This window comes from Podarcis tiliguerta (assembly GCF_965153285.1).
Source record: "Podarcis tiliguerta genome assembly, chromosome: 14".
Classification (NCBI taxonomy): domain Eukaryota; kingdom Metazoa; phylum Chordata; class Lepidosauria; order Squamata; family Lacertidae; genus Podarcis; species Podarcis tiliguerta.
The window spans coordinates 48,253,137-48,265,734 of record NC_139547.1 but is presented as its reverse complement, the minus strand read 5'-3'; the positions used below and the strand labels follow the sequence as shown (position 1 = coordinate 48,265,734).

The 12,598-nt window shown below is 49.0% G+C and overlaps 1 protein-coding gene across 1 annotated transcript; it reads left to right on the top strand.

Annotated features, from left to right (window-relative positions):
* Positions 1–2,804: 2,804 nt before the first annotated feature.
* On the top strand, positions 2,805–12,288 carry NT5M (5',3'-nucleotidase, mitochondrial). Its single transcript, XM_083413786.1, has 5 exons — positions 2,805–3,834; positions 6,025–6,125; positions 8,019–8,079; positions 9,037–9,151; positions 10,586–12,288. Exons 1-5 carry the CDS (start codon positions 3,526–3,528, stop codon positions 10,726–10,728), a joined length of 729 nt encoding a protein of 242 aa, XP_083269912.1. The 5' UTR covers positions 2,805–3,525; the 3' UTR covers positions 10,729–12,288.
* The last annotated feature ends 310 nt before the right edge of the window (positions 12,289–12,598 follow it).

Sequence of the window (12,598 nt, the reverse complement as noted above, 5' to 3'; positions counted from 1 at the left end):
CAATTCCCATCATCCCTGACCACTGGTCCTGCTAGCTAGGGATTATGAGAGTTGTAGGCCAAAAACATCTGGAGGGCCGAGGTTGAGGAAGCCTGCTTTAGATAAAGCAGACTCAAATCCACAAAGAGTACACAGAGTTCCTGTTTTCTGCTGAGCATGGCACTTTTGTGTGCCAACTTTCTACTGAGGATTCTAATTTCCTTGCCCATAGGGCAGTAATTATTTGGGAGACACAAAGCAATCCACCTCAGCTCAGAACCAGCTCTTTCAATGCTGCTTTTGGAACCTTCTAAAAATGACATTTGTTTTTGAGAAATGCATTTCAGGCGCCAATGTTAAGAGATCCCATTTGAGAGAGAGAAATCAGTTGTTGTGCTGTGAGCAGCATGATACCAGGAAATCCTAAGAAGAGATGAGCTCATCCTTCACTTGATATTCCCAGTGTGGACATCAGGGGCTGATGTATACCCAGTCTGTACCTAATAATGGAACAGCACTTCAAGTTCAGGGTGGTTTTTTTGGCAAAGGTTCTTTTGCCAGTGACCTCTTCTCACCTTCATCATCTCATGTCTTATGCTCCAGAAAACCATATATGTTCATATGGTGAATAGCTGTTCTGAGTAAACAAAAATAGTGTATTGTAACCCACGTATTATAAACAGGTGATGTGAATGAGGCCTACTTCAATCTGCAGTCTGTTATGCTTCCAGAAACGTTGAGGAGGAAATGGGATTTGCTCAAGAAGCAGTGAGGATCGAGTTCTGGGCTACAGTACAGAATAAGTGAGATAATTATGATCTAGGAGATGTTTTGTGAAAGAATGGCTTTCATCTTTCTTGAAAAAGAGGTGCTGGAACTCACCATGAAAGCTTCCTTTGTTCTCTTATAATGGCAATGGCATCCACCTAAGAGGTGCCGGAACTGAGTTCCAGTAAGTTCCTGCTGAAAAATAACCCCTGGCTTTCACAACTGTTATCATTATTATTTTAAAGATTTGGCTAGTTCTGCCTGTAGTTGCTATTGCACAATAAAATACGGCAGTCTCTGCAAAGTATAACAATCACAAAATATTGTTTTATGCTTCCAGGAGTTTCCACTAAGTTTCAACAAAGCTGGAGCAGGGGCAACCAAGGAATATGAGCACCTTTAGTTAGGTTGCTTGGACTTTCACCATGGGACCTTAGGGTGATAAATAATTTTTAAATAATAATAAGGGCTTTATTTCGCCCAGAGCTCATAGGAGCTCAGCTCCGTCACCTCAATGTTGGAACTGCTTGTGCACTCATCAACCTTTGCTGGAAAGGCATTCTGCACACACTCAGAGGCCCACTTCTTCTAACTGTATACACCATGTTGAACCTTGGCGTCAGAACCTGATTATTCCAGAGCTGAGCCTGCCCGTAGTCCTCATGCACCCTGAAAGCCCCGCTGAACAAAACAAAACTTCCTTCCATGTAAACACGTGCAGGATCACATGCCCTCCAAATGTCCCTGTTTTCTGCGGACAGCCCCAGATTTACAGAAGCCATCCCAGTTTCTGATCTGATCCCGGAATGTCCCACTTTTCTTTAGGACGTCCCTATTTTCATAGGAGTGATGTTGGAGGGGATGGAGTTATGCAACTCCTGAGCCAAGGAGATAAGTAGCTATACTACCTTTAGAAGACATCTGAAGACAGCCCTGTATAGGGAAGTTTAAAAATGATTATTGCTTTATTATGTTTTATTCATGCTGGAAGCCACCCAGAGTGACTGGGGCAACCGAGTCAGATGGGCAGGGTACTAATAGAATGGACGTCCCTATTGTCATTGGATAAATGTTGGAGGGTATGGGATCAGGCTGCGCTGCGCAGCTGACCTTGCTCGGCTGTCTTTTTTTGCAGTGGGCGAAGCGGCCCAATTGAGGAGGTGTTTCCTACCCCTGGGTTTACTTCCAGCGCAAGGAGGGAGGTGGTGGGGCAGGGCCAGATTTAGGTTGCTTGCTATTGACACTGTCTTTAAAGGTACAGTATTTATCCTTGGGACGCGGGTGGCGCTTGGGTAAAACCTCAGCGCCTAGGACTTGCCGATCGCATGGTTGGTGGTTCGAATCCCCGTGGCGGGGTGCGCTCCCATCGTTCGGTCCCAGCGCCTGCCAACCTAGCAGTTCGAAAGCACCCCCAGGTGCAAGTAGATAAATAGGGACCGCTTACTAGCGGGAAGGTAAACGGCATTTCCATGTGCGGCTCTGGCTCGCCAGAGCAGCGATGTCATGCTGGCCACGTGACCTGGAAGTGTCTGCGGACAGCGCTGGCCCCCGGCCTCTTGAGTGAGATGGGCGCACAACCCTAGAGTCTGTCAAGACTGGCCTGTACGGGCAGGGGTACCTTTACCTTTACCTTTACTTATCCTTGCCAGGGCTGGATTTAGGTTTGATGAGGCCCTAAACTACTGAAGGTAATGGGGCCCATTATATGTCCAGCTGTCCTTTGTCAACAACAAATTGTCGCTGTTTTTTGTGTTGAATATATGCTCTATGGTAATTTGTGAACCTAATAGCTATCCAAAGCCATTTGCACATAACAAAGTATGTATTTTATCAAAGTATTTGTTGAACTGAAATACAATTAAGAAGTATATTAATAGTGAAATACAATTAAGAAGTATATTTTTTGGAGCCCCCAAGAGAGGGGGGCCCTAAGCTATAGCTTGTTTAGCTTATACGTAAATCCGGCACTGCTGGGGAGAGACCCCGGAGGGGGGGAACACAGGCGATCCCATGCGAGGATCTGGTGGCGCGCGCTTCCCGGCCGGCGCTGGAAACATGCCGCTGCTGCGAGGCGGCGCTTGGAGCTGCCGGGAGCGCAAGCACCAACCCCCTCCCCACCCGCAGCTCCTCCCGCGGGCGATGGGAAGGAGAACCGGAGCACTGCCGGGTTGGGCTGCTCTGCCGGCGCCTCGGGAGGAGGGCGAGAGAGCGGCTCCCGCGGCAACCCAGAGGCGCGCGCACCGGAGCGCCAAGCCGCGCCCGGCCACCCCCAGCGCTGCGGAAGCACCTCGAGGACGCGGCGGCGCCCCACGGAGCGCCCTTCTCCGTCGCAAAGGGGGCGAGGAGAAGGAAGCCCGTGCGGATCTTGCGCGGGACGAGCGCAGCGCACCCTGACCCGTGCCCACCTGCATTTCCTTGAGCGCCACCCTGCCGCTGCTTTTGCGCAGCCGGCCCGGGTGCCCTCGCCTCGCCTCGCCGCCCTCTCCATCTCCTCTCCCGGGGCTCCTCTTTGGCTGCAAATCGGGGCGAGGAAGCAAGAAGGGAGCGGCAGGACTCTGTGCTGCAGCGGCAATAATTGCACCAATAATAGCAATTATCTGCGGGTTTGGCGGACCTCGTGGGGTCCCCAAATCCGTGCGCCGCAGAGAGACAGAAAACCTGGCGTGATGCAGCAAACGCAGAAAAGGAGGCTGGGGATTTGGGAGCACAGCGACGAGGAAGCCTTGATCCGGCGCCCTTCCCCGGTTTTTTAAGAGAGAGACCCCGCCCCCCTTCTCCATGCTAGCCATGAGCAGCTTCTTCTTGCACCCGCGGCCAGCCCTGCGCGGCTGCTGCGCTCCTTTCCTGGCCTCGGGCGCCGGCTGTTTTGCGCACTGCAGCAGACGCAGCGCCTCTTCGCGCTGCGCCCCCGGCCGCCGCCGGCGCCTGCGGGTCTTGGTGGACATGGACGGGGTGCTGGCGGATTTCGAGGGGGGCTTCCTGAAGAAGTTCAGAGCCAAGTATCCGGAGAAGCCCTACATCTCCTTGGAGGACCGCATGGGGTTCTGGGTCTCGGAGCAGTATGGGCAGCTGGAATCGGAGCTGAGTGTGAGTCAGTGGCCTTCTTGTTGTTGTTGTTGTTGTTGTCATCAGCATAATGTCAGTAAAGGCAGCTTGCAGATCACAAGAGGACAGATCTCTGCCCCGAGGGGCTTACCATATATAACTAGACGCAAGGAACGGAAAGGGAATTGCAGCTGGAGTAAAATGAAGGAAATTACTCGTTATTAGCATCAACACTAGCCATGGTGCCTTGCAAAGTACAAAAATACAAATCTCCACCCCAAGGGGCTTGCAGTATATAATTAAACAGAAGGGAGACCAGAGAGAAGCAGAAAGGGAAATGCAGCTGGAACAAAACAAATGAAATTTGATGTTGTTGTTTGTTGGATTTGTTATCTACCATTCACAGCAAGGTTCCAATAAAACCACTATTTTATATTTTATATTGAAACAAATTACAGTGGTACCTCAGGTTACGGACGCTTCAGGTTACAGACTCCGCTAACCCAGAACTAGTACCTCGGGTTAAGAACTTTGCTTCAGGATGAGAACAGAAATTGGGCAGCGGGAGGCCCCATTAGCTAAAGTGGTACCTCAGGTTAAGAACAGTTTCAGGTTAAGAACGGACCTCCGGAACGAATTAAGTTCTTAACCAGAGGTACCACTGTATAGTGGTAGGAATACTGTTGTGGTTTTGAAACTTATTAATCGCTTGTTACCTAAAAGGTCTCCGAGCAACTTACATGTAAAACATACCGGGGTAATGCCATTAAAAACATGATGCCTTAAGGAGGAGGAAGGAAGAAACACAAAACATTAACATTCTGTACAACATTTCCAAAAAGGAAAAAAAAGGATGGATCCTGAAAATATCGCTTACCACAGGCTTACCACACAGCTAGGTTGTTCTTTTTCTCAATTTGGATTGAAGCTGGTTTGCTGGGGAAATTCATCAAAACACAGTATTTCACAAATAAATGACAGGATGGGTACGGATTGTGGCCACGTCATGTGTATTGGCAGCTCACTGGGTACAGAATAGCCTGGAATGTGTACAGATATTTATCTCGTGTGTCAAAGCCTAGGTTAGGTCAAGTGTGTTTTCAGCGCACCAAGGAAACGATACAACGAAGGTGCCAGACACATCTATGTGGACAGGGAATTCCACATCCCAAAAGCTGCCACAAAGCAGCATGCCCTCTTCTGGGCCACTGCTGCCATCCTGAGTTTCTACAGGCGATGGATGGAACTACCAAGATCCTAATACACAGGAGGGTCTGTGGGGAACGAGGCAGTCTTCATATATTTGGGGCCCAACTCATTTAGGGCTTTAAACAACGACATGAGGCAGTTTTAGTGTAGTGTGACTGGTTTGGCAGCGCTGGGTGCCGGCTCTACAACAATGCTGTGTAAGAGGCAAGGGGGGGGGGGGCCGCCAAATTTTAGTGCCACACAGAGCACTGCTGAAATTTGAGAATCCAAAGTCTGCCACTGTCTCCTTGAACTGGGCCTGAAAGCCAACTTGAACACAGTTTTGAAACGGGTTATATGAATAGGAATCCCAGACAGAAATCTGGCTGCTGCATTTTGGACCAGTTGAAATTTCTAAGTCTTCTTTAAGGGTAGACCCACATAGGAATAAATAAATACACATTTGTTTAGAGTAGCCGATAATAACAAGCACTTTTAAATAGGCAAAGTCACCTCCAAGGCTTTTTATTATTATTATTAATGCTTACAACAGCCCTATAAGGTAGGCTACTGTTATCCACCTGTTGCATAGAGTGGAAATGTGGCTGGCAGGTAAGTAAGTGCCTTGGAATTGAACCCAAGTTTCAGGCCTGCTGCACAACCCCACCTTTGTGCTTTTATTAATGACAAAAGTCCGAGCGTGTTCAAAGTCCACGAGGTTGCAAGCTCCACCGAGCAGCGAGTAGCTAACTCTGACCTGGGCCTGGGCAGAGCGATTCTATTCCCTCTTGCTGCTATTGGTTTAACTGATCGGATAAGCAGGGAGGGCTGGGCAGGCTGGCGAGGGGGTAAACTACAACCCCCAGAATTCTTTGAGGAAAGTCAGGTGTTTTAAATGTGCTCTGTATGCAGCCCTTATTCAAATGTTGCTGCTCAAGCTGCTCTCATGGATTCTCTTGTGCAGGAGAGCAGCCAAGAGGGCAGCAGACTTAACAGGCTAATGTTCTCCCCTCCCCAAAATTCTCGCTCCAAACCTCTTTGCAGGAAAAGGCGATTGGCATTTGGGAGTCAAAGAACTTTTTCCTGGAACTGGATCCGCTCCCAGGGGCCGTGGAAGCCGTCAAGCAGATGGCCGAGTTAAAAGAGTGAGTATGTTTGGCGGAATTTTCAAGAGAGAAGCTTCCCCACTGCAGGCACACCCCTGCTCTTCCACCAGCCGGGCTTCTTCCTTTCTTTTCATTACAGTCATACCTCGGGTTTGTTACCGGAAAAATCCGAGGGCTCCCTTGGACAAAAAGTAAAGACACCAACCAGAGTAAATTGGAGCAAATCAGCAGCCTGTAGGCTTGGCCTTTATTGTACTGTTGCAGCAGGGTGTTCCCCTCACTCGCAGGAGAGAGGAAAGACACAGAAAAATGGTGTGCAAGACCCTATAAAAACTTTTGAAATTCCCCTCCTCTAGGTCAAGCCCACCCCCAGAAACGTCATGCATACATTACAGAAAGGAGGGGTTGAGGGAGGAGTTGTGGTGGTAACCTGAGTGTCCTGTCACCTGGCTGGTTCCCCTCTCCCCCCCCCCCATGAGTCATTTTCTGAAGACAAAAGGTAGTCGCAGTTTCCTGCCCCCTGAGGGGAAATCCAATCACTGTTCTTTTGTTATAGTCCGTGTTGAATCCACTCGTGTATGCAGTCTGTTGTGTAGTTGATGGTCTTCTGTCTAGGACCATCAGGGTTGGCATAGCAACTGGGCAGGGCTCCTGTGGATGTGCTGCTTTGCTCAAGGGATTATGGTGGCCTGTATAAAACCTTCCCCATTTTGTAGTCCTTCCTTCATGGAGTAAAATAAAAGTGGAACAGTGCAAATCTGATGTATGGTTGATTTTCTATGAATTTATAACAGAAGTGTAGCGTATGTAGTGTGTGAGTGTGAGTGTTTGAAGTCTGTACAAACTGAATGATGGGGGGGGAGGTTTCCTGCTACAGGTTGAAGTAGCTTCAAGTTAAGTATTTTCAGGTTGCTGAAGCCCCGCGATGCGCCCGTCACGATGCCCATGGCGCAGCCCAGACCCGTCACTCGCCCGCCGGCCTCTCCGTCCATGGCCGTGCCGTGGACGTTTACCTCAGCTGTGGGCAGCGCAGCTTCAGACTGGCTACAGGAACTTCCTGCAGCCAATCTGAAGCTGTGCCAGCGTCGCCTCCTGCCCAGATCTGCCCACAGCTTCGGGTTGGCTACAGGAGCTTCCTGCAGCCAATCTGAAGCAGTGGCGTAGCGTGGGATGTCAGCGCCGGGGCAAGGCAAGTAATTTGCGCCCCCTAACCCGTGGATTTGCGCACCCTAACCCCCAGATGTTGCGCCCGGTGCGACCGGCCCCCCCTGCACCCCCCACGCTACGCCACTGATCTAAAGCTGCGCCAGCATCGCTGCCCTCCCAGAAGCCGTGCCAGCATCGCGAAAGTCAGTCCCCGCACGGTAAGGCATCCGCAGTGTGTGGGGACTGACCAGGCGGGCGGCAGGGTCCGCGGACCGGATTTACGAGCCTGGGGGGCCGCATCAGGCCTCTGGGCCTTAGTTTTCCGACCCCTGGACTACCGTATTTTTCGCTGTATAAGACGCACCAGACCACAAGACGCAACTAGTTTTTGGAGGAGGAAAACAAGAAAAAAAAATATTCTGAATCTCAGAAGCCAGAACAGCAAGAGGGATCGCTGCTCAGTGAAAGCAGCGATCCCTCTTGCTGTTCTGGCTTCTGGGATAGCTGCGCAGCCTGCATTCACTCCATAAGACGCACACACATTTCTCCTTACTTTTTAGGAGGGAAAAAGTGAGTCTTATAGAGCAAAAAATACGGTAAGTGGTCCAACTCCATCTGAGGCAGCCTTTGCTTATATCTATGCAGAGCACACCTGAGATATAATTTTTTTTGCAGGAAGGCCAGAATCCATACAGGTTGAATAAATGCAAATGTGGATTATTTTTTCTTCTTCTCCACTGTCTCTTTCCTTCCCTCCTTCACCTTCTCTCTTTTCTGTCATGGTAGGACCGATGTGTTCATATGCACCAGTCCCATCAAGAAGTATCGGTATTGCCCATACGAAAAGGTAACGGGTATATTATTTTTATTACTATTTCTTCATTTAGACAATTCGTAGCCAGCCTTTCAAGTGAAAGGATTCCCAGAGCAGAGGACAGTGACGAAATTCAGAATCTTTCCAACGGGAACACCCTCCTACGTGCAGTCTGGAGAGGCAGGAACTAAGCCGTGTGTTTTGACCGCCTTCTGAAAACCCATCTGTTTAGCCAGGCTTTCCCTGGCTGGAAATTGCCAATACATTTCCTGGGTTTTCCTGGCATTAAATATTCATTAAAACTAGTGGTAAAAGCAGACTTTGAAAAACAGGAGGCATAAGAGAATGATCAAAATATAGGCAACATCAACAGTTTTAAAAACAACAATTAATTTTATGTCTGGAGGTGCTCACCGGAACAAAAAACAGTTTCTAGCCGGTGTCAAAAACAAGACAACGAAGACCCCTGCCTAATATTAACCACTGCAATTTTATAATACGTTTTATATAAACTGCTTAGAGAGGGTCCGTATTTTAAGCGGTATAGAATATTGCTGAGAAGTAAGTGAAATCAAGAACGAAAATAAAGTGATCAAATTTGCAGTGGAACTCCGGGGAGCCAGGATGAGACCAGGAGAGGGCATTAAAGTGACAAATAAAGTAAAACTCTCCACGAAAGACTGATATGAAAAGCCAATTAAAAGGCAGACTCCTGGATCAGCCTCTAAGCAGTGGGGAGCTGGTTCCATAATTGAACCAAGTGCAAGACTGCAGTCAAATTTTGTGCAGGCACCCAGCCCATATGGAATCTCCCAAGTCTTGGCTCAAAGTTAAGCTCCACTTCCCTCTCCCTGCTTCCCCATAATGGGGTTTTTTTGGGGGTTTTTTTTGTCATTGTGGTTTGCTGGTCACGCCAGTGCCAGTTCCATCCTCCTCACACCCTCTGCCCACAAACCCTTTTCTTCCACTGTTTCCTTTTCCACTTTCCAGTACGCCTGGGTGGAGAAGCACTTGGGCCAAGAGTTTCTGGAACAGATCGTCCTCACCCGAGATAAGACGGTGGTCTCTGGCGACCTGCTGATCGACGACAGGCCTGATATAATAGGTGAAGGGGTTGTCCCAAGGGCATCAGGGGCTGGTGGGTGGGTGGAAGTGCAAGGCAGTGAAGGCCCCAACAGCCCTTCAACATTGACACATACTGTGCTTATTTATTTGAATTTGTATACCAGAGCTTGGACAACAGTAGTTAGGCTATCCCTGTCCAGATAAGGGCACAGCCGGACCACCAGCCCAAGCTGATGGAAGGCACTCTGTGCCACCGAGGCCACCTGAGCCTCAAGCAACAGCAATAGATCGAGAGCTATAGATCCAAGCTACGTACCCCCTCATTCAGAAGGAGTGTAACTCCACCAAGAGCAGGCAACCTCCCATCCATCCGGTCTAGGGAACCACCCACTAACAGTGTCTCAGCCTTATCTGGATTGAGCTTCAGTTTGTATCTTCCTATAGACATAAAAAGTAAGGCTGTCATCACGCAACTCCCATTTTAGGACTGCATCGCAATCCTGGATTCGCATGAAGTCAGGGCAAGGGTGGAGGGGGAGTGAAAGAGAAGCAGGATTTCAAATGATGGTTTTAAACAACAGCAGGAGTTTAAATGGAGCAGGGATGGAGGGACACAGAGGAGCTCAGAGGTTATTGGCAGGCAGGGACGTGAAGGAGCTGTGAAAATATCAGTTTTTTGCTTTTAGGCAATTCTTCTGTTTGTCACAACAAACATAATCCAGCCACTCCTGAGGCTACAGCCACTTACCTGGGATTAAGCCACATTAAACGCAACGGGACTTACATCCAAGCAGGCATGTTTAGATCACATTGCTCCCAGCTGCAGGTATCTGTTGGCTAGTACACTATATGGCTCCCTGCCAGTTTCTACCATAGTAAATAAGCAAAGTCACTTACTACAGACTTTGGGGTTTACAGGCATATAGCACACACAGGGCTATCTATGTCTACCCTGCAGAAATTCAAAATTCTGCTTCGAGGACAGAAACAAAACCTGAAACCTATACAAGCCCTGCAGACTGGAGCGCAGACCTCTGTTAGTGGTTTTTGAGACTTCGCCAGCCAATCTTTACACCCATGAGGGCTATAAACAGCATGGTGTAGTGGTTAAGAGCGGTAGTCTCATAATCTGGTGAACCGGGTTCGATTCCCCGCTCCTCCACAGGCAGCTGCTGGGTGACCTTGGGCCAGTCACACTTCTTTGAAGTCTCTCAGCCCCACTCACCTCACAGAGTGTTTGTTGTGGGGGAGGAAGGGAAAGGAGAATGTTAGCTGCTTTGAGACTCCTTCAGGTAGTGATAAAGCGGGATATCAAATCCAAACTCCTCTTCTTCTTCTCTTCCCTTTATGTTCCCCACTATTAGATTCCATAGAGCAGCGAGGTGACAGATTTTTTCAAAAAACCCAAAACCCACAGACAGGCATTATTCAGTTGAAAAAGGTCCTGAGTTGCCTTCTTTTCTTTGCCTTCCAGGAGCTGAGAAGAATCCAAGCTGGGAGCACGTCCTCTTCACGGCCTGCCACAACAAGCACCTCCAGCTGCCTCCTCTTCGTCGGAGGCTGCACTCGTGGACCGACGACTGGAAGGCCATCTTGGATAGCAAGCGGGCATTGTAGAGCTCGTTGGGAGAGTCTCCTCGACGTGCCCGGCGAGGGGCCAGAATCCGTGGTGCAGGCCCGAAAACCACATCTTGGCCCCGTGGGGAGAAGCAGGAAAAAACATGTCTTTGGTTTCAGCTATGGAGCCAGAGACGAGGGCAGGCTTCCCAAGAAAAAGGAGCTTGGCCATGCTGCGAGAGCCATCACAAAGCTGGGCCACCAAAGGACCTTTGCCAAGCACCCTTCCTGGGTCTGGCTTGGCCTAGTCCAAAAGGAAGGCCCAGCCAGGGGTGTTCACCACCCACCAAGCACTGTTTAGCTTTATATCTGGCTTCCGTAAAGATGGCCGCCATCTCAGACAATGCCTCCGTTTCCAGGACTGAAATTTAGTCTGCTTCGGGAGGACGTTGAAATGAGCTGAGGGGCAGGCCGGTCTGGGAGCCACTTCAAAATCCAAAATGTGTGTGTGTGTGCGAACTGTGGTAGCTCACTTGCAAGGGGGAAAGCCTGGGTTGGGGAACCAGTCACCGTCCAAACATTGTTGGACTCCATTTCCCATCATCCTCGGTTGTGCTAGCTGGGGATGATGAGAGTTGGAGTCCGTCAACATCTGGAGGGCCACAGTTTCCCTACCCTTACTCCTCTCTGTCGTAGCGTTTGATGGTTCAAGATGGCGGCTAGTCGACAAACTCAGGTTTCTGAGCTGAGACCTGGTTCTAGCCAAGTTCTCCTTTGGGCTCTCAGTGTAAGCCAAAGCAACTGCCCTTCTAACGTAAGGCGGCCTGTGGAATCTCAGGTTGGGCCAGGAGGCCTCAGTTCTCACAAACAGCAAGAGAGGAGGTCAACCACGTTATTTTTCGCAGATAGACTCACAAGACTGAATGGACTTCATACCCCACCAAATATCCCTCCAGGTGGAAGAATAGTATGCCAGGGAGAAGTATTCTAGCCTGCTGGCTTTCTATACAGAGGAATTTTTATTTTATTTTTTGGGGCAGGAGAACACTGCAATGTGAGGTCCATATCCTGAAGCAGATATGGCAGCCCATGAGCAGGTGGACCATTTCGCACTCGCTGCCCATAGGAGCAAGGTCTGAGTTTCGCCTTGGAAGGAACTTTCTGGAACGTTTGCAGTATATGTAGCTCTTTGACTAGTGTCTCAGTCAAGTGACACTGGACAGAGGTCTTCCGTCATGAGACACTCTCATTCCCTCCCAACACACGGCAGCTAAAAAGCTTGTGACAGCACACAAGGAAGAAAACTTTATTGTTCCCGGAGGACGAAAGCCAAAAGGATTCCCCCTCAAGCTGAAATTTGTCAAATGGTCAGAATTAATTTGGTTTAATGAATCTGCAATATTTTGCAAGTTCTGCTTTTGAAATCTGTTTTGAGTCTTTCACAAAACGAGAAAGGAAGGAAACATTGACTCGTCAATGTATTTTAAAGGCAGCCCTTTCAAGTTTTCAATTCCGCGCTTCGACGCTGTCCTCTTGTTTCCATTCTCCCGGTTCAAAACCCCCAAATTCAGCAGCTTTCCTAAACAGTCATGTTGAGAAATAAAACTGACAGAATTAGAATCGGTTTGGATTTCTGCAGTGCTGATTCAAGCTAGGAAAATGTCCTCTTCTGGGCGTCTTTTGGGGAACAGGTGGAGGCAAATCATAGAACCATATAGTTGTAGAGTTGGAAGGGACCCTGAAGGTCATCTAGTCCAACCCCATGCAATGCAGAAATCTTCTGTCCAGTGTGGGGCTCAAACCCACGATTCTGAAATTTAAAGCTACCCCAACAGTTGTCAGCTGGCAAATGAATGGAAATCTACCCTTTCTACAGTAGGCTAATTTCTACAAAACACACATTCCTCTGTTTTCCATCCAGACGATCCAA